Genomic DNA, 22,896 nt, shown 5'->3' on the forward strand with positions numbered 1-22,896 from the left:
TTGGCATGTTAACATTCTAAGCTGGAGTAGTAAACATGGTAAAAATTCTACCTGCTAAAAAAATTACCACGTTAGCATGCAGACAGCATTTCTGAAAGCATCACTGTGCCTGCAGACTCAGTGTGACTGTGGACTATTTGTCTGGTTAAATGCAGTCTACTATAAATTAGAATTGTATTGTTATCACTGCTTATTTACTTTGCCTGAACTATTTTCTCGACATGACTGCTGCAGTGCAGTGCACACAGACATAAACATCCTTTCGATTTGATTTGTTGCTGTGCTTCGGTAAACAGCTGGACAAGTCATTTTTGACCCAACTGTAATTTTGAAGCTCATCTTTAAAAAGGGAACCAAAAAAAAAAAAAGCCCTCAACTGAAATATGAATGGTGCAGAACGATTTAAGATCATTTGACACAGTGGATAATAAAGACCACACATAAGAAAGGTATTTATTATACAGTGCCGCAGTCTGCAGTTTTGCTTCTGCCGATCTTCATAGAAGAGCCATTAAAGTCCCTAAAAGAGCCATTAGAAAGAATAAAGTGGCATCCATTTAGAAGTCCCCTCCTGCGAGTTGCATAAAAGATGATGACAATAGGACAAGAGAGATAGTATGTGTAATCTACTGCTCCATTTCCGCAGCCGGGAAATATCTGGAAAAACTTAGATAAGATGAGACGAAATTAAGCTACGGTTCAGAAGCCTCTTTAGAATAAAAGAAGTCGTTATCGAGAAGGCTTTTGTATTATTTTCCCCAGGTTTGTAGTCGTTGTTAATGAACAGGATTGTTTCAGGGATCCCTGCGACTTTTACAAATGAGCCGTCACATCTTTTTTGTTTTTTTCTCTGGCTTTTCTGCTGTTGTTTCGTCGCTTTCGGTCACAGTCACAGTCTGAATATGCCTTAATGGCCAGAAAAAAAGTAATCATGTTGGTCTCTGCAGAGCCGATATTATCCGATAAGATATAGACACAGATAAACACTTAACCTTCCTAAACACAGATTTCATAATGTTTTGCAGCATCTTGCATCATGGGACCCTCATTAATCCATTTTGGTCAAAGTTTCCTCCAGGGAGGAAAAACAGCTTCCCTGGAGATTTGACCCTTCCTGGGCCCGCTGCTCCTCAAATGGACGTATGAAGAAGTTAACAGAGATCTTACTTTCTATTTTGATTATTTCATTTGTAATTAAAAACTAAATATTTCAATATCTCATTTATTCTGTGCCCCATCATCTCTGGATCCTGGTGTAAAACAGATGGTATCAAGCTGCTGCTTGCCTGCAGATATGTTAAAAATGTTATTTTTTTTCGGTGCAGTGGCTGGATAGAAAGTGCACATTTGGTTAGGTCTAATTCGTTTAGCAATAAAGTTGAAAGACACCTGAATGTCAGAGAAACATTTAAAGGTGTATGAATTGATTTTTAGCCTCTAGGGGGCAGAAGAACTGTAAACCAAGCAGGTGTTTATTACTTTACTTCAATTATTGCAAACTAACCTTTTGGCCCCAAATTTCAGAGGACATATTGTGAAACATGAGTACGCACATTAAATCCTTGAATCTTGAAGTCGTGGCTAGCATGTACATCAAGCTGAGGCGGAGTAAATGAGTATTTATTTATTTCTAATTTTTCTGGTCACCGATCTAATGATATTTTCCTTTAAAGTCTGGTGTAATCGCCACCTAAAAAAAACAAAAAACGATCGTTAGCTCCTACTTCACCATTTATCTTCGCTTGATAGCAGCTAACCTTGTTTTATCTTTGTCTTCCTGCCATACGGTGCTGAGCGGGCAGGGCGCCTGAAATGCCAAACTTTACATTAAATGAAGCCAAAACAACATGCTAAAAGAGGCTAAAATGGCACGTAGAGCTTCAGAATTTGGTGCTAAAACTCCAGGGACCATTTTGTTACACATGCAGTCGTTCGATGCAGTGTTAATGTAAAAGTATTGATTAATAGAGCGCCAACATTTTGATCATTAAATAATCTTCAGTCAGATGGGGATTTACAGCGTTTATAGATTCTCGATTTCAGCAAAACTCCTTTTATTGTCTGTCATCGTGACCAGTTTTATACTCGCTGCCTTGGTCAGTGTGATATTTTCAGCAGCAGTTCAGGCCCGCACTATATCTTGGACAGCAAGCATTGATGCCCAGTGCTTCAGAATGAATGGATCATTGTGTAGCATTTGTAGCAAGACACTTTATTGTTGTTCTCTCTTAGGCTGTTTTCTTTCAGGCCAACCTTGGCAGTTAGTATCCCCACCGCTTTTCCATTTATCAACACAAAGTGTCGTATTAGAGTGAGTTCGGTTTCTGAAAAGACGGATTATGAGATGGTTCAGTCATCCCTCTCTTCCTCCTTTGAAGCCTCTGTCCCAGTAGAAAAAAACAAAAATTTGGATATATTTTTTTTTTTTACCCTTTTGTGTCATTCCTCGTTGGCTCGTCACAGTTTCTCAGGTCAGCTAAACTCCTGTGACTCCAGATGGTCGCCAAACCTCCGACTGCACCCTCACCAGGTCGCTCTAAAAGTGTGATTTTGCTTTATTAAACCGGCAAGTTGGGAGCAGTAATATGTGTAAAAAGCAGCTACCGCGCCGCTGCTTGTATCAACGGATCCCTTGTCTATTCAAATAGTGACCTTCCTTCACGTGCCCCATATTAAATGTGTCTGCTGGTGATTAATTTCCACTTGAGCACCGCTGGTAAAAGTATCTGCTAGTTCTGTGTTGATGATGACATCTCCTATAATTGACTGTGATTAATAGTTGCCATGGAATTGCTAATGTGCCCCATAGGCAGAGCTGCGAGCCGTTCGTATTACCGAGCGATGATTAAATGTCCTCAGTCGGCTCCCCGGGGAGCTATAGGCCATGACAGTGTGTCAGAGGACAGCAGAGGAATCTTCCATCTCAGTCCTCCATTAGGGAGCACAACAGTCGTCTCGCTGTGATAATCTTGGGTCACATTTGATAAGAAGTTGGCTCATGTCACTTTGTCGGCTTGAATTATGCACTTGTTTGCTCTTTTTTCTTTTTTTTTATTGGGGTGAACTGCATTCAGACACTTGAATCACATCAGGTCAAGTGTCTGTTCAATTAGTCGTAATACATGTCCGAATTTTTGTATTTCTGGCAAACAGCTTTACTGTGTTGGTTCAGTCTCACTGCCTTCATAGTTGCTGCTGTTTTTCTACAGCCGTCAGCACGCAAACAGAGCGAGCTGGTGAACACACTGCAGCCTTTAGCACATAAAAAGACAGATATTTCCCTTCATGGGATGGTGGAGACCAAAAACTGAGCAAAAATTCAACAGCCACTCCAAATAAATAAAAGTGTTTACACCTCCCCCAAATAAGCAAAACATCAGGTTTTTTTACCCTCTAGTGGACAGACATGTGTATTACATGCTTTTCCATGATACCTGATTGGTAGATTGGTTAGATAATTTCTAAGTTGGCTTACCCTATAACTATTAATTACTAATAACATTAAGACCTTATTTGATGTAGGAATAGGATGGGATAGAAACATCCTGTGGTGCATCCTAATAAATTCTGATTTAGAGACCACTCTCAAATAATTATATCCAGATACAAAAAAAGCGTAATGCAACTCTTTAGTATACTTTCCCTGACTTGTTTTAGCCCTGCTGAAAGATAAAATGACATCAAGGGCAGCCATGCATCTCATCCATCTCATTATCATTAAAACATTTTGCTCTGTTGATGGATGTAAGCTAGTTCCTTCCCAGAAGGGCCTCCATGCTGAGTAGCTGCAGGAGATGAATCCTGAATTTGCCCTCAAAATATATAAGAACTCTCATCAATAATTTCCACTGCATCCTTGTCAACTTTACACCGAGAAGAGGAAGGAAAAAGTTTGCGAAAAAACAGCTCGTCTACTGAATCTACACCCAAATAAACCTCATTAATAATTTCCACTGCATGCCCTCTAATTTTTCACCAATAAAAAACACAAAAAGGTTGGTGAAAACTAATGGATACCTGCTACAGCTCAAAGTCTACATTGGGCAAAATGCAATTTACACAGATAGGTTATTACGAAGATAAAAAAAAATATGTCTGAAAAAATCTCGATAAAATGAAATAACCTTTACAGATCCTCCACATCAAATATACGCTAACCAGAAAATTAACATTTACAGCATGACTTCTTATTAAAATCTTATGAAGAATTGAAACTGTAAACAACTCCCTTATGAAGGAAAACAGGACCAATGAAACTATGTTGATGTTCTTGGCAGTAGAGATTGCACAAGCGTGCTGACATTATGAATTATGCTGTTTTATTTTTTGGTAGAAATCCGCCTGAACATTTAAACTTCACTCAAAAAAACATCTTTGAAATATCTTAATGTGCTTTTACTAACAGGAGGTATTACTGCCAATATTGCTTTCCTAATATAAACTATAATATGATCACATTCATGACAAACATATTAATATAATCACATTTATTACAAACATATTATTGGACTCGTACTGTAATTACTTTGTAAAGAGAAGAAAACGACTGCAGAAGAAAACCTTGTCGCATTTAAATGACTCTACGTCAAAGTAAACACGCTGTTCCAAGTACCATAACTCAAAGCACATTCCCTGCGGCTTCTCGTTATGAGAGCATAATTGCATCGGGCTTTATTGTACCTGGTGAGGGGAAAAAAAGCTGTGAAGTAAAGCTATTTTAAACCTTGACAAAGAAAACTTCATATGGTCCATGTACTTCAAGTAGGGAAAATAACCATTAAAGTTGGCATTAAAAAGCTTCTGTTGTTGAGTTGTCATCATGAAGAAAGTGCAGCTCGGGTGAAACAGTTTGTGAGTCTGTACTCTTCGATGCCAGGAGGTCTTCATTAGGAAGTCTGGTGTCTGAAGTGCCTGCTATATTTGAACTTTGTCTGAGACGGAGGTGAAAAGATTTTTAGCTTGAATGACTTGTCAGATGGGAATTATTAGCCATGTGAAAACATCAAACCTAAAACTCACATTATACCTCATGCGTGCACCACCTGAAGAAGACAGGGTAATTACAGCTTTTGTGGCGGCTCTTTGACAGAATTTAAAGTGCTGACATTTCATTACAGTTGGTCCTCTTCCCTTTATAATGCAACGAGAATATCAAACTGAAATGTCTCAACAATTATTGGATGGATTACCATGAATCTTTCATGTCTTCGCAACGAATTGTAATAACTTAGGTGACCCCACTTCTCCTCATCTGGTGCATCTGCGGGTCACACTTTTTCACTTATGGTTAGAAATATCTCAACATCTACACAACGCATTGGGACAAACTTTGGTAGGAATATCAACGGTGCCCACAAGATGTTTCTCAAACACGATGCTATGAACTCTATGCTACTGTGATTGGTTGTTTCACTGTCAATCAACTGGTCCTTAAACCTAATCTTTACCCTAATCCTAACGCTGACCATCCCACAACTCAGCAACCAATCACAGGCAAGGCGGCCCTCCTGCTGATCCAATCTACTACCAGCCAAATACACCCTCACAGAGAGACACTAGAGTGGCTGTGAACTCTTGTTATGTTTCTGTAGAGTCACAGATGAAAGGAGTTATTTTCACCTCTAATAACGTTTTACATGAAAATTATGAGCTCTGTGAAAACAGTGAAGCTAAACATTAGTCGACTGCAATGTATCATTAGGAGAAAACAGCGTTTTGTAGCCGCTGTGTGACAGAATTTAAAGTATTTGTGACATTTCATTATAGCAGGACATTTTTGCTCTATGCTGCTTTGTCATTTTTATTTTTTTTCCACAGGGGAACAGAGAACAAAGTTTTGTTCTGTAATGAGTCCTTCCAAGAGGGAAGGACTTGGCTAGGAGAAAGGAAGACACTAAGCTGTCCCCTATGATTAATTCAAATGAGATGAAGCATGAACCCCATAGGAGTGTTGCTTAGATAATTACAGCAAAGGAGATGGGAGCAAATGTTGTCCTGCTGACAAAACCAAAGTCACAGGAACAATTAATGATGGCGAAGAAAGCTTGATTATCGGCTGCCGCGCTGGTTTCAGCTCAGAGGGACAGCGGTGGTTGAGCGGTTTGCCTCTAATGTTAGTTGTGGTAAAAAAAAGAAACCTCAATGTGGTCTGTTATTTATGGACGTGGTGTGGTTATAGAGTTCTGTTTTTACTCAGCAAGCCCTGCAAACCCCAGGGGAGAGCTGTCAGTTCTGGGAGTTAGTGCTTCTCCGTTGTCTCTTTTATGGGTTTCTCACATTGTATTCCCGTCGAGCCGAAGTGTTTCGTAATGTAAATACACATTTCAGTCATCTTTGTTTTGTCTCCCTGATGTTTATTAATGTCTCTCTTAATATTCAGGCCAGTAGCACGCCGCACACACACACACACACACACACACCGAGCAGCTCGAGGACCTCCTGGGTACCTGGAGTGGAGAGGTTTTCTATGCTCGGTTTACTTCACCAGCTAAATGCTACTGAGCACCAAACACGCTTAGCAAACAGTCTGCACACATCAAGTACAGAAATTTCATAGAGCTGCAAGTGGTGACTGTTTTCTGTAATAGTTTATGGGCTATATTTTTAACATCCTCAGGTCAGGCTGCTTGTCTTGTTAGCAGTTTCAGAAAATGTATAATTTCTCACATTTGATTAGTTTGAACAAGGGAATATTCGTTATTTATGTTTGATAAAGTATCAAAATTGTGGCTTAATCAATTAAACATTTCAGCGTCCTTGTAACTGTGGTGACGGGCAGTTTCAAGACATCATAGAAACTTCAAATTAAAGGGCAAAATGCGGAGTTTGGACAAAGAAAAGACACAAATATGCGTTTTCTGACGTGATGCGCCGCAAAAGCAGAATATCACAAATAAAAATCAATTGTTGTAGTTGGGTTTGGTCAGTTTTAGGCATGCATATGCCTTGGTTAATATCGTGATTGTGGTCATAGTTAAAAGAAACCACCACGGATGTTTTGTTGACCCCTCCAACCACCCCAACCACATCAGTCTGAGAGCAGATCCAACTATGACTTCTTGGATTTGCAAACTTCAAAAGCTGCCCCTGCTGCATGTCAATCATATCTAACATGTAAAATCAAACAAATCAAAACAAAGTACCAGTTGAATACAATCATGGAAACAGCATGTCTGCCTTTGTGTTCAATCATCTATCGATGTATCTAATTGTTTCCTCGACCGTCTATGAGGCTCCGTGCAGAACGTGCTTGGAGCTCCGAGCTCTGTTTGTGTCTGTCTGCCTGTGATCTCTGTCGGAGGCCTTTAGTTTGACAGATGGAGAACCTTGGGCTCAGACTCACCGCGTCACTGTGTCTAAGGAAGGCGGTTTCAAGACAGGCCAGCTTTTCCCTCCGACCGGGTATTTTTGGAACAAACAATCAGAGAATGAAAGTGCGTTGACTGCTGCACTGCAGCTCAGAGCTCCAAACTTTCACACATATTGTTATATTTGCATATTACTTCCAGTAAGAGAGTGCATAATGTTTTTCCGTCTCAACTCAGTGTCCATGTTCCTCTGTAACCTCCAGCGTTGCAGTAAAGTGAGTAAATAATTAGATCAATAGGGGGATACACTGTTGTTAGAAATCAACCCTGCAGATTCACGCTGCAGTGTTTTTCCCTCTCGGAGCAACGTCGTTATTCTGAACCGCATCACTAATGACCTCAATGATGAACTGCAGTGATGCAGTCTAAATCAGAGGATTATAACTCTCTAAATGTCAACGCTAAATATCTGCCACTGTCCTGCACATGTATTAAATATCACAATTTGAAAGGGGGCGTCCTGTTAGCCGAGTAGTTGGGGCACGAATCACGTGGGCGTTAATGCTGACAGCAGCGAGGACCCGGTTTGATGGCTGGCTGGACCTTTACTGCATGTCATCTACATCTAGACCTTTCCTGTCGGCACCGTCTGCTTTATAAAGGCAGGGAAAATGCCCAAAAAAGAATAAAGAAAAGAAAAAAAGAGATTTTGAAATTCATACCTCCCCTGGTGTTAAAAATTATTGGAGCTGTAACATTTCTTCTGACTTTCATTTGTTCTGTGCTCCCGCTGCGCACAGACACAGCTTGAAACAGATCACACTGAAAGGAATGGACCATATTTATCAAGAAAATAGCTGGAAATGTACTCTGTTGTCCAGAAAAAAAGCTTTACTTAATCTCTGAGGCTCGGGTTTTTTTTCTTTCTTTTAATTAATTTTATTGCGAGTCCTCAGGAACTTGGAAAAGATGTTACATGATTTGCTCACTCATGAATGAAGTGAAGTCATGCTGTAGCCCTCCAGACCTCTAATCATCGCCCACATTCAAACACATCTGGTGCTGTTCCCATCCACAGCTGTGTACACGGGAGAAAAGTACAATAACTCTACAAAACAGTGGAATACTTTGATTTCTATTTTTATTCAGGACATTACGGGTGGGCTCACTCTCCATTCAGGTTAGAGCTAAACTTGTTTTGCAGCAGTCAAATGAAATGACTTGTATCTCCTGTGCACGCCATAAAAACGAGGCCATACCACCAGAGGTTGTCTCCAAAAAGCTTCTGGCTCCATTGACTCCCATTCCATTTGTCTCATAAAATTCTCAGTCAATAAAATTTCTCCACGAGTTATCTGTGTTGTTAGCTAAAGTCGCTCCTTCTTAGTCGTTTTCTGGCCGTCGATCTGAAAATATTCCTGTCGTTAATTAGAAAATAAACAATCTCAAAAAGATGTGTTTTTGGGGGCGTGTCTGTTTGATTGACAGGCATGTAGTGCAGTCAGGTTACAGCTATCTGTGAGCGGGACGTTGAATCGCCGGATTTCCGATCAGATCAAGTGAGATCCACCGCTCGCTCCTCCCCCAGGCTCGTCCAAATATGGTCACATCCTGCTCCAAACCGCTCCGGACTAGCAAGGTGGCGCCGGCCAAATTCCGAACTCAAGGCTTTAAAACGGCCGTTCACAAACCAACAGGTGACGTCACTGCCGGTTGCCGCCTGGTACATACCCAAAAATAAGAATAAACTGTTCATATACGACCTGTCTGACTTTTCATGTTTTACCGCTCATGACTCATGGACGTTCTCTGTCTCATCCTACAGTCGTGTTTCTCAGAGCAGGAAATTCACAGGGTTTTAAAATGCTTTACATATTCATTCCACACACACGCTCACCCACTCAGACATTGTAGATTCCCTGCGACTCTCTCGGTGGTCACACGAGACATCGCGGGGGAATAAAAGAGAAAACGAAGAACTAGAGATGAAATGGGGGCAGAATATGAGCTTCACACGTCTGAGTGCTTCGCTGAAAAAGACCCGATATGCGTAAGATTCATTTCAAGGCAGCAGTTTCCCACTCAGGACTGTGTGGGCATATGTGTCTGACTAAATGCAGGGTGAATCAGAGGGTGTGTGAATGAAGCCGTGCATCGCTACAGAAGTGCTGCGAGTACTCGTGTGTCAAAAGAGTAGGAAATGGGTTTGAGAGTAATGCGTAGGACTTCCTTATAATGACTGGATCTGTTGTCGGTGGAGGACACGTTGTTATTGTTTCATCTTCATGGAATTTGTGTCCTTTTTTTTTTTGTTGGTAAAATACATGTACAGTTCTCATCTATTAAAAAATGTCCTGCAGGTGATTTGGTAACCCGGGCCATGCACCACCTCCAGCCGCTGCACATCAAGAACCCCAGCAACGGGACCCCGGTCCACCAGAAGACCAACAGCACGGTGCACTGGGAGCCCGAGGCCCTCTACACCCTGTGCTACTTCATGCACTGCCCGCAGATGGAGTGGGAGAACCCCAACGTCGAGCCCTCCAAAGTCACCTTACAGACTGAGAGGTGAGTCGAGCGGTGGCTTCACGCGCCCTGTTCAGACCTGAGGTTAGCATCCGTCCTGGGTGATCCTCGCTTTGCCGTTCTGGATGCAAACGAACACGTAAATGAGCACATCAATAAACACGTGAACATGCACAAAAAACTAAGTCAAAGCAGCAGGCGTTTCACAAAATAAGATGTCCTTGCTAAATGGAGCCTCATTTTAATGCACCGTCAATTTGATATTCATGTCCTTTTTCTGAACAAAAAGTTTGTAATTTACAAACTGAACCGTCAGGCTTGACCTGATCGATTGAGAGGGTCGGGCTCTGCCCTGCGGTCGATAAATGAACTGTTTGATGGGGCGAGGCCTCTTCCACAGCTGTGGGTCTGATGTGTGTCAGAAATTACAGGGAAGGTAAACAACAACAAAAAACTAAATAAGGTCTGGTAGGAATCATCTTCAGGTAGTCAGCCTGTTTTGATTCAGTTAGCAAATAAGATAATTGGTGGCATTTTTAAAATTGTTTGCAGGAAAAGAGGAGCGATAATACACAAAACATGTTTTCCTAGTAAAGAAGCAAAACACCCATGTTTGTGGCCTGGTTAGATGATTTTATTACAATCAGTTGTGCTTATGTGCCTCCTCCCACTCTCCCTGTCTCTCTCTCTGCATAACCTCTGTAGTTTGTCTGGGAAAAAAAAGAAAAAAGAAAGGGCAGCGTCGTATTTGCCAGCAATGGGGGCAGACGGCTGAGGCAGGGTTAGGAATGAAGACGCTGAGACGCTTTTGGACTCAGGACACAGGATATGATTTTACCAGCGTGAGTCACTCGTTTGAGCAATTGCAATGCAGATATTTCTCACAGAGCTCCTCAGAAATAATCTTAATTGTTTGGCTTAAACCTCAGTTGGTGGAGATAAAAGCCTTGACCCAATTCAATGGATGGGTCCTCCCAGAATGAAATGATCTACCCTCAAACAGATCAAAACTACCGATGCATTTAAATTGCTTTACAATAACTCAAAGTAAAGATAATAATGCCCAAGTTTATCACAAAACATTTATCTAAAAAATTGGTAACAGTTGGAAAATGCTTTTGATATCCAAGATTTGAGTGGTGACGGTTCACCTCAGCAACAATAGAAAACTGGGCCAAGGTTAATATAAGGTATCCCTTTATAACTTCCATTTTTCTTCCATTTTCGCCCATTTTCACACATTGAACACCCTGTGATTTATCTGTCCACACCACGTTTTATTACTGTCCTCCATTATTTACATCTATTCTCCAGAGATTGGTGTTCATCTGAATGAAGACTTCATATAGCTTGCTGTATTTCATCCTTTTTAAAGCAACTAATTATTGAAAGAAGACCAATGGCTTTTTAAAAAAATGGCAAAAGAAATTTTAATTTCTCAGAGGTCTTAAAAAGGAAGAAGTCTTGTTGACCACTTTGCTTTTGAAATTTAGACTTGAGAGTGTTTTGTTCAATTTGGGATACAATAAAATGGTCAAAAATGGGCCATTTGATTACGATTACTTTGCCATTCAGTTAAGTCAATTAACCAGCTCATTGAGGTTTAAATCAAGCTGTAAGATGATTTATGTCACAGAGAAATGTTTGTGTGAGTCGGTATAAAAGCGCTACGCTCAAAATGCAGGTACGTTTATCCGTTCTGACACATTGCCGTGTTCAGTTAGTGGCATTCCAGTTCGTGCAGATATTCCTACTTTCTTGCACAAGTTTTTTGCCCCACCAGCGATCTGGTAAGAAGCTGCGTGGGCTGGTCAGCGCTGACACTTCCTTATATGAGCAGATTGATGGGAACCAGGGGGACTTCACTTTGGATAGATGGACGGACAGATATTCCAACATCTTTCCTGCACTCTGAAGAGATAAAACTCCATCCCGACCACCTTGGGGAGCGCGAGGATTGTCAGGCGGAGTGACATGTCAGCAGGCTCTCGGGCCCCCTGGAGAGAAAAATCCTCTATTTAGCATTCTGCTGAAAGGTTGAAGACGAGTAAAAAAAAAAAAAAAGGGCCTGAATAACACAGTTATGGGACGAGAGGGAGACAGATTAAATTAGATTAAACAATCTTTTACGATTGTTTTGTGAACTCTCAGTGACGTGAACAATTGCTGAGATGAGCTTTGAATGTCTACCACAACGTTAAATCAGCTTCAGAAGCAGAAAAAGTGGTTTGTCACTACAACTTTTGAACTTTTACAAGAAAGATAAAGAAGCCGGAGGGAATTAGAGTTGTAAAAGAGCTGCAGCAGGTTCCTTGATATATTCAGTGTTTTGGGCCAGACGTTTACTCTTTTAACACTGGCAGTTCTGGGAGTTGGTTGTCGCTGCAGGCCCGCTGTCTGCATGGATGGATAACATTACCCCTCAGTGTTTTTCATTCCTAGCTGGGCCTCCCTCTTCTTCAAACCCTCAACTGTAAATATGTCTTTCGGAGAAGCAGGCACCAGTTAAAACAGCGAGAGAAAAAAGGGAGGAGGTCCTAATTGTCACATCGGTCAGCCAACTGCTAAACAGAAGAGAAGCCTTTTTTCTTTCTTTTTTTAAGTCTTGCCAGAGTTCAAATTCCTGGCAGGCTGAAGGTGCAAAGACTGCGGTTACATCTAAAAGCTGCTGTCTTGATTAAACATGTGCTTACAGCAAATTTACAGAAGGGCCGGGCAGCTGCATAAACAGCAAACATACCGGTCCCAAATGGTTTCTCTGGGTTGGTTAAGGGGTTGTATTTAAAATCATTTTTTTGAGAAATGATGGTTGCCAGAGGGTCATAAGGGAGAAAAAGTTCCAAAGGGACCTTCACTGATGGTTTCGTAATACAATTTAACATGAAATCAACCCATTTAATTTCATGTTTTAAGGTCTTCTAATGTGCATTTGAGACCACTTAATGGTTTTAAACACCTTAAAGGAAAATACTGTTTTATTATCTTCTAAACTGGAATATGCAGTCACAATTACTCTTAACTAATCATAAGTAATGATTTCTCGTGGATGAGCTATATTTGTTGTTATAAATATCCTTAGAAGCCGAGTTCATAAAAAGAGCACATCAGGACGGGTGAAAGAAATGAAGCTTTATATTTTCCCTAATGAGAACCTCATCCAGCTGTTTTGTCCAGAAATTACCTGCACCCTGCAAAAAGAAACGTTAGCGTGCGCTGTCCTGTTTGTCATCAGTTCACTAATGTAGAGCAGACAAAAGAGGGGATCGTTACCACAAATAAGCGGGATAATTATTCTGAAAATATAGTCAAATGCTAATGGCCATCAAGCTTGTTAGCGCAGCTCGCCCGCTAATGGGACAAAAGATATTCTAGCATTATCGCTTATTGAATAATTTTCTCACTTGTTTTGGCAAAAAAAGGTAATCCAGCTATATTTTGTATTCTTTCATATTATGCCTCACGATACTTAAGAGCGGGTCATTTTACCGATGTTGCACAGTAACAGTGATGCCAAAGCTAACGTTGGTTAACAAGGTAGGAGGCAGAAAGAAAGGATTTATTTTTCTAAATGAAGCAAGTAGATGACATTTTAAAAAAAAAATACGGGAAAAAGTTGCATGCTCAGTTAATTTGTATGGGATATTTGATTCACATTATAAAACACTTAAGATAACCTAGGATCATTGCGTCACGTCTGACAACTTGTATTAACTTTTTTTTAACCGCGAGGATGTATTTCAAACACAGCTCGTCAAAACACATCTTTGTTCAGTCCCATTTTTTTTTCTTGCAGAAAAGGCTGAATAAAGTATGCATTAGCTTCAGCTCAGAAATACATTTTTGCCATTAGAATAAAACCCTTTTGAACATTAAAAAAAAAAAAAAAGTAATTTCACATTTCCTCTGAGTGGTTTTATTCTTGTGAAGAGACGGCTGAACAGGATAAAAAAAAAAAAAAACATCTCTACCAGTTTTCTCTTTCGAGGTTTTTCTTTCCACGGTTCAGTGAGTGGTCACATTGTGGTGTGAAATCAATGTGACTGACTAGATATCCAAGAGAACCACCAACTTACTGAGCACTTTGCCTTCTGAGATTTATCCAAAATGTAATTTCATGATATAACTTGCACCTCGCACTTATCATAAATACCTGACTTCGGGTTTTTTTCGTCAGGGTTTTTTTTTGTTTTGTTTTGTTTTTGGCAGCCGGAGCTGTCAGTTGGCCGGCGGAGTGCGGTGCTGATCGCTGGGAGATGCGAGGCTTTTGTAATCCTGTCCTCCGAGGATGGAATAAGCCACTTGCACAGGCACAGTATACAGCGGGACTGAAGCTCTGAATTCGTAATACAGTCTCTGGGTGGTGGGATCTGAAGTCTCCGGGGACCTGTCGTAACTGCAGAGTTTTCAGAGAAAAAAACTATCTGAAAATACAACAAAAAAAAAAGGATGCAAAGAAGGTTATGTTTTGGATTTGTTTTCATTATCATAACACCAGGACTAAGCACAGTGCTCTTTCTTTATTCCCACAATTTCAGATTTTTTTGTTTTTGTTTTTTGCATGGGATATAATGTGGGCTACTATCATGTTTGTAGCCATCAAGCGCATATTTAAAAAAAAAAAAAAAAAAAAAAAATTCACGTTTTTTTTCAGTCAGCCAGAGACAGCATGTTTCAACCAACTCATGAAGCTAAATCTTAGCTTTATTTCCTAGCCAGCTGCCAACAACAGCTCTCATTCAGCAGAATGAATCACGTTTTATTTTATTTTAAGTATAAAATCAACCTGCAACATGGTACGAGAACACTTTACAATCACAAAATAGCAGCCAGCTAAGAAACAAATAATAAAAAAAAGAAAAAAAAGAAACGATGGTTCAGGGTCAACTGAAAAACAAAAAATAGGAAAGTTTGAATCCAAATCTTAAAAGTAAAGAAACTGTCCGCTTCCCGAACCTAAACTGGGAGTCAAAGGTCAATGAGAGAGCTACTCTTCCTGCGTTACCTCACTCACCCACTAGCTGGCTAAATTGGTTAGGTTAGGTTAGGTTAGGTTAGGTTAGGTTAGGTTAGGTAGTTACTTTATTAATCCCCAAGGGGATTTTTATTTTTTTTATTTGAAATTGTTAACCTCTGTGGCTCCTATGTTGCTGTTGCCTAGCAATGGCGTTCTCACAACAAAACAAATGGGTACCAGTAAATAGTACATTTTAGAGGTGTTATGTTATAGAAGTGTTAGGTAGGTGTGAAGGTGTCGTTTTGAGCTTTAAGAGTGGTATTGATACAACTTTTAGCACAAAAAAACCCCCAAAAAATGTAATAACTTTTTCTCTCGTGTGTGACATATGTATTTATTTATTTATAAATTAAGATTATAAAGAGTTAGAACATCAACGTTTATTCCAATTTTTCATATGTGTCTCTAATTTCTGGCGAGTTCGTAAAACCTGACAAAAACAAAACAAGTCATCGTGATGGTGAAGGTGACGTTAAAGGGGTTGACTGTGTGACGAATGACTGACCTGAATTTGGCTGCCGTTTCTCTGCGGGGGGAAAAAGATGAATGGCAGACAAAACAACACGGGAGTGGATGTGAGAGAGAGACGGATTAAACAAACACACACACTCACAGACTCGCACACTCATCCAGGAAATAAATGATGAAATATGAACATGTCACGCAGGCAAGACCCATTACTGATTTTGATTAAAGAAGGTAATAATTACTGATTTTGATTAAAGAAGGTGAAAACAGCATTTAGGGGGGAGGGAGGGTTGCAGCATCTAAATCTCCTTCTGCTCCGGACCAATTATCGATATTGATTTAGCGTAGCGGCCTTTCCAGATATCTGTGAGAGCATCTTTAATTAGAAAGTTTGTGGACTGGAGTCTTTATTAAGGGATTTTATTTGAAAGGTGAATAAAGCACACGGATCATTATGAAACGCAGCCAACTGGTGATATTATCAGTTTGAAAAATTCATTTTGACACATAAAGGTCACATTAACAATATTATTGCATATGATGCAACATTGATGGCGTGTGTTATATCTACATTTGTAAATGGAAATAATTGAGGAGAGAATGAATTTTTTTTTTTTTTTTTTTTTTTTTACATTCGGAGCCACATTTATAAATCATGATCACGTCGTAAAAAAAAAAAAAAAAAAACGTTCTCCATGTATGTCTAATTTTTTTTTACTTGCAAAGCATTCGAGTTTCCCTGGTGAAATACTGAAAGGTCCTTTTTTTTTCTCGTGCAATGTATATCATAGAAATTGCTGTTTTATATTTGTTTTTTGGATTTCTTGGTGGCGCCCCCTTGTGTTGCAGTAAATCAATGGAGGACCTCGTCTCCAAAGGCAGGGACATTATTCTGATACAGAATACGTGTAAAAAAAAAATCAGTAACGTTTGCGCAGTATCACAAACAGCAGACGGCCGACAGCAGCTGCAACAACTACCCACTTTAGCCTCCCTGCAAAAGTCTCCTCCTTCTCCAATTTATAACCATGAACACACATCTTAATCTGCACCTTAAAGTTTTCAATGCATCGCCAAACAAACACAAATTCCCAAAAGTGCACCGCCACCATCACTTTGCAAGCTAAATACTTAAATAGCTGTTCAGCTGCAGCATGATAATCCTTAAATGGACACCAGTGAAGCACTCAGCTCAACTATTTTATTTAACGATGCTCTGGAGTCAAAATAACAAAAATGATAAAAAAAAAAAAAAAACGTTATCTTAACAAAAAGAAAAAAGTGTACGTTTTTGGAATAAACGGTGTAATGGATGAAAATGACAAAATCACATTTATCTGATGACGGCAGGGTTGTCTCACCGTTTGGATGCCTGAACCAGACTTTGTATAAAAGTGGTCAAAGTCTCCGGGTCGGAAAACTGAAGCCAATGCTAATGTGCAATACCACGGAGGGCCACTAGGGGCTGGCCCCAAACAACCTCTAGCTCCAATAGACTCCCATTCAACTTCTCTCATGAAATACACCATCAGATTATTTTATTGCGGTGGTATGTTTTTACTGGTTTGATTGACATACCTGGTTGGTCGGGTTTTTGGTACGGGTGGGCGGGGCATAGCGTCACCGGTTCTCATTCAGCTCCGCCCCTCGTTCCTCCCCAGCTCATCTAAATATGGTCACTTGTAGCTCCAAAAAGATCACTTATGTGCAATTTGTGTGTTCTAACAGCCGATGGAGACTCAACAACAACAACAACAACAACAACAACACTGATTACCCATGTAGCTCTGTTTCCTTCCTTTAAATAATACAAAACTAAATGTGATTTTAGTTGGACGTTAAAGTTTAAAACTCAAAAGTGAATCCTGTCTTTGCTCCGCAGGCCGTTCCTGGTGCTGCCGCCGCTGATGGAGTGGATCCGGGTGGCGGTCGCCCACACCGAGCATCGACGAAGCTTCTCCGTGGACAGCGACGACGTGCGGCAGGCGGCCAGGCTGCTGCTGCCCGGCGTGGACTGTGAGCCGCGGCAAATAAAGTAAGACGGCTACTTAACAACAAAGTTTACTGGAAAAAAAAAAAAAAAAAAAAAAAAAAAAACAAGTATGGCTTTGGCGTTTAGCTTCGCGGTAGCCGCACAGAGTTGCTGAACATAAAATGGGGTCTCAGTTTCTAATTTAAAAGCTTGTTCATGAGATTGGGCAGTTGGTAAATGGAGTGCGTTTGTCTTTCTTTCCTGGACAACAGTAAGCAATCAATCTTGTCTCTGTATATACCCACCGCCTCCTGTTTCCCGCTTCCTCTTCCTCATTCACAAACACTCCTAATCACTCAGAAAATGTGTTGGTTTTTTTTGTTTGTTTTATGTCACGGAGTCAGTGGGTTTAAGAGTGTTTTCACATTTAAAATATTTGCAGAGAAATAATGAATAGCACGAGAGAGAGCGAGAGAGAGAGGTGTGTGGTTAATTAACAATCTCCTGACATGTCGCGCACAATAGTCGTGAAAAATTAAGAGAAACACGGTGAAAAGGTTTCTCCGTGACGCGGTGGAAACTTCAGCTGTGACAGCTGCTCACAGCTCGGATTAAGAGGCTTTACGGGAAACATGACTGAGTCACAATGAGTCATAGCAGAATCCTCACCTGCAGAAAAGGAAGCTACTTTCCAAAAAACGAGGAAAATAGCGAACCAAGAAGCGAGCAAAGAAAAATGGTGACAAATTGAGATCTTGGCAAACAGCTCGATGCGCACAGCTCGTTTTTGTAACACCGAGTCGGTGGAGATGCATGTCCACCGATCTCCAAATCCATTTCGGAGATAAGCTCCGTCTCAATCAAAAGTAATGGATCTGCCGATGTCCGTCCGCAGAGCGGAGGATTGTTTCTGTGCCACCAGGAAGCTGGACGCCGCCTCCACCGAGGCCAAGTTCCTGCAGGACCTCGGCTTCAGGATGCTCAACTGCGGCCGGACGGACCTGGTCAAGCAGGCGGTGAACCTGCTGGGACCCGACGGCATTAACAGCATGAGCGAGCAGGTCTGGCGCTTCTCACACGCACACACACACACACACACACACACACACACACACACACACACACACACACACACACACCAACTCCTACACGCTGTACTGTACGCGGCGTTAACATCCGCACACCTACGCAACCGCGGCGGAGTGATGCGCAATCAATTGTGGATTTCAAATGAGTATTACAGTCCGTCGCAGTTCAAACGCACGCACACACACACACACACACGCACACACACACGCACACACACACACACACACACACACACGCACACACGCACACACACACGCACACGCCGGGAGCAGACGGCTCCCTATGAGTAATGCACCGATGAATACAAGGCAGTGATGCAAAGGAGAAGAGTTCACATTATTATCGAGACGCCCTCGTTGTTGTTGTTTTCTTCGCGTGTCAGCGTCGATATCTGCTGTGATATTCATCACCGGATCAGCTGATCCCCGACGTCCGGCAGGGAAGTCATATAGGAAGAAACTCCTTGTAACGTCAGACATCGGCTCGTGGTAGAGCTCGTGATCACTATTGGAAATATTGCAGATTATTTTCTTAAAGGTCGTACCAAATCAAAGCCCCGAGAGGTGGTCATCGGATTTACCCCCAAACACTCAAACCAATACTCCGTTTATTACCACACACGGCAGCAAAAGCAGCAGACCCTCACAATTACTAAAGTGGGACTTAAGTAGGCAATTTTCCTTGAAACATTATTAATTATTACAATTAATTATTATAATTGCTGCTTGTTTTTCTGGAAATTGATTAAGTGTTTCACTTCTAGCTCATAATCATAATTTGATACTGAAAAGCTTTATGGAAATTAGTCTACAGATTGCTGTCGATTGAGTTCAAACAGGAACTAATGCTGCCAAAATAAAACGTTCCAAAATGTAAGCTGTAAAACACTTTTCTTTTCTTTTTTTTATATTTATATATATATATATATTTTGTACAAAAAATATTTCGTGGGCAGCGTATATGAACTTCATGCATGAAACCAAACACCGATATGAATCCAGATGTTTTTGTCAGACGAACATCTGCAGACCGCAGCTCCGCCCTGCTCTGTTATTCAAAAAGAAAGGACGTGTATGTTCGTTACCTGATACTGCAGCACTTGTCCTGACAGGCCGGGTCGATATCTCACTCCTAACGTCATTTGGGAATCTCTAACTTTCCCCGGTCAGTGGAAATATCGGTTATTCATTGAGCTGCTAAGTGGAAGCTAATCGTGAAATCTAATTTTCCGTGGTTGGACAGCGCCGCGCCCGGTTGGGTTCAATTAGGATATCTCTGGCAGTTCTCCACTCAGACACACAAAAAACCTCCAGATCCGAAGGATGTTTGTACAAAGCCCCTTTTTCGATGTGTCTTAAAAAAGCGTCTTCTGGTGTCTCTTGATTCATAAACCCGAAGACAATCCGACTGAAACCGCATTTCCAGGTCCTTGTTAATATGACGAATTGGTACTGACTGACACCTTTTCCTCCTCACGTAGACGACGCTTGACATACAGGCTTTTATCTCCTTGTTAAAGCGGCCAAATGGAGCAAAGGCACTGGCCGGCGTTACAAGGAGCAATAAAGTGAAAGCTGCTGTCTGTCAGCTCGACGTTTTTGAGCTCATCGTGGTGATCATCGGGGTCCGCCTTCCCTCGCTCTTTAGCGAACCTGCTGATTAAGTAGATCGGTGTCCAAGAAATATTAAACATAAAGACTGTGTTATGAAGGAGTCGTAAAAAAAAAAAAAAAAAGCCCCTGTTGAACTCATCGGCCTCCGAGCAGACGCACGATTGACGTTTTATGGAAAATCATCCGAAACACTTTAGAAAGTCTGATAGATGGGAAAGAAACTCGCCGTTAACTCGTTCACACTCAAACACCTCTTACACCAAGCTTCGCCCTGCAGCTCGAAGTGCAGTGTGTGTGTGTGTGTGTGTGTGTGTGTGTGTGTGTGTGTGTGTGTGTGCGTGTGTGTGTGCGTGTGTGTGTGTGTGTGTGTGTGCGTGCGTGTGTGTGTGTGTGTGTGTGTGTGCGTGTGTGTGTGTGTGTGTGTGTGCGTGTGCGTGTGTGTGTGTGTGTGTGTGTGTGTGTGTGTGTGTGTGGGCGTCTGAGGCCGGAGAGTGCTCTGCGCATATGGAGAGATGTGAGATGATATGTTTCAGCCCTCCGACGCTCTCGTCGGTTATTTTAAGGCACCGATAATAATATCCTGAATATTAGATGCAGCGAGTGCTGCTAACATGCACATATGGCACTTGTGAAAATAATGATTTAATGAACATTTTTGAGCGTTAAACAGCTGCTCGTGAGCTCCATTGGAAAAAAAAATAAAAATAAAAAATGCACAAATCCAGGTATTTATAAATGGTGTATTTACCGTCGTCTCCATGCTGGAAGGACTCTCCACCTCCGTGGAAGAGATTCAGACGAACAAGAATTTCCATAAAAGCTGATTATTATTTTTTTTTTACATAAATCATGTTAAAGTTTGCTTTGGAGTCTGATTGGAAGTAAACACTGAAATTGCCCGTAACGACCGCTCCGCTGACGGCACGCCGAGCCGCTTCTCGTTGAGTTATCGTTTATCCGCGGAGCCACAACAGCCACATTAACGGGAAGAGCAGCGGGTTGAAATAACCCGAAATGATCCTTTAAGAGCTTTGTTGATGGCACTTAAAAAAAATAAAAAATAAAATAAAAAAAAAATGTTCATGGTGCAGTTGAGAGAAATTACAGAGAAATATGTCTTTCAATTTTATGTGTGCTTCGTTAAGAGGTGCTCACCTCCGACAGGCGAGCGCATTCGCTGAATGATGAGCAGCAAATCATAAAGTGAAGCTGGAGAAAACATCCCTGGAAGTTTCTTTTGAAGGCGTGTCTTGCATCTAACTTAAGATAAATATAAATTTGTTGGGATAACTTAGCCCTCCGTGCGGCGCTCCTTTCGGAAACCTTTTGGTCGACCCTCGTACGTTGCGACCTCTTCTTCTGGATCAAAAATACAACGATAATATCAAATGTTTTCATATTTACGTGAGAGGAATTCTTTGCTTCCGAGTACGCCTGAGGCTAAATGTACTGTATATTTTTTTTTCCTTCTCCGGTGTGCTGTAAGAAATAAAGCAGTAAAAGTTTTCCACCACTCAACGCCTCTCCTTCACACACATCCTCCCCCACCCCCCCGCACCCCCACACCCTCCCCTCCCCACACCCCCCACACCCCCGCACCCTCTCCTGCAGGGAATGACCCCTCTCATGTACGCCTGCGTCCGCGGTGACGAGGCCATGGTCCAGATGCTGCTGGACGCCGGAGCCGACATCAACAGCGAGGTCAGTGTCGCCTGTCGGCCGCCCGTCGTGCCGCACAATGATTCCACGTTTTGTTTTTGTTGTTGTTGTTGTTGTTGTTTATTTTGTTTAACATTCACATCTGTGTTTCTGTGTACCTGTGACAACGATGAACCCGCTTTGTGTCTCCACCCCCCGCCCCCCTCCCCTCCTATCTATTGTCATTGTCTCACCTGCTCTCGGCATGCCCTCCGTTCTCTCCCGGCAGCTCATTACACGAAGTGCACCGATAAGCAAGAAACGAGTATCGTTTTTTTTTTTTTTTTTTTTCTGCACAGGAACAACGGCGCTCTGTCTGCGCGCCGACACAGAATAATAATCCGCTGATAGTCCCTCAGCGCAGGCGAGTTACTTCATTACGTTTGACACTGCAGACATCCAGCAGCGGTTTGCTTTATACCGCATCAATAATGCATCACCGTTGTACAAGTATGTGCACTTAGTGTAACTGGCGACCACGGACTCCACACAAAGCATGAACCTCTTTGCACTTATTTGCCGTCTAGAAAAGTAAATACTTGAAGTAAAAGTGAGGCTTTGCTTTTAAAAGAAAAACCTGCTTTTGTCTCTGCAGTGTGTCCTGTGTGTGTGTGTGTGTGTGTGTGTGTGTGTGTGTGTGTGTGTGTGTGTGTGTGTGTGTGCGTGTGCGTGCGTGTGCGTGCGTGTGGCCGCTTTAATTGTAGTTTTCAATTAGAGTACGCAGAGATAAAAAAAAATGTTTTTGTAAAAATGCTCATGGGCTCTCCTCCGCCGTGGTGACCTCATCGTGATCGCTCCATCGGTTCAATGCCTGTGTGTGTTCAGTGCGGTGTTGACTCAAAAGCAGCGTGCCGACTCAGTGAATCATCCTTTATTGATTGATAAATGTGTGATAAAGGCTTTGTTTACCCAAGTTCAAACAACAACAACCAAACAAATAAATCTCGTGCAGGTGGTTTCACCCGCACGAGGAAGTCTGGAGATGGTTTCAACCGTCGAACCGATATAACGGAGGCATGTGGAGCCTTGTTTGTTCCCAAAAAACAACATTTCCGGTTGAACTAGTTCATCTGTGTAAGGCGTCGGGGTCAGGTAGGGCAGTTCGGATCCCAACTAACCTAAGGTCACATAAAAACAACATTTTATGATTTACTTTGGGACATAGAGGTACGCAAGTGCTTTAACACGAGACGTTTCTTCATCTTAAGG

At 41.6% G+C, this 22,896-nt stretch overlaps 1 protein-coding gene across 1 annotated transcript in view; it reads left to right on the top strand.

The window, feature by feature from the left end:
• The window catches only part of LOC138192446 (ankyrin repeat and BTB/POZ domain-containing protein 3-A-like), a 156,981-nt gene that overhangs the window by 120,499 nt on the left and 13,586 nt on the right, over window positions 1-22,896 (top strand). The window contains 4 exon segments of the mRNA XM_069139842.1: window positions 9,668-9,875; window positions 17,198-17,350; window positions 18,183-18,348; window positions 21,601-21,690. Of these exon segments, the coding sequence (XP_068995943.1) occupies window positions 9,668-9,875; window positions 17,198-17,350; window positions 18,183-18,348; window positions 21,601-21,690 (617 nt within the window).

This window comes from Embiotoca jacksoni, unplaced genomic scaffold, assembly GCF_022577435.1.
Source record: "Embiotoca jacksoni isolate LCO1_2020_lvr unplaced genomic scaffold, fEmbJac1.0.p SCAF_86, whole genome shotgun sequence".
Taxonomy (NCBI): domain Eukaryota; kingdom Metazoa; phylum Chordata; class Actinopteri; family Embiotocidae; genus Embiotoca; species Embiotoca jacksoni.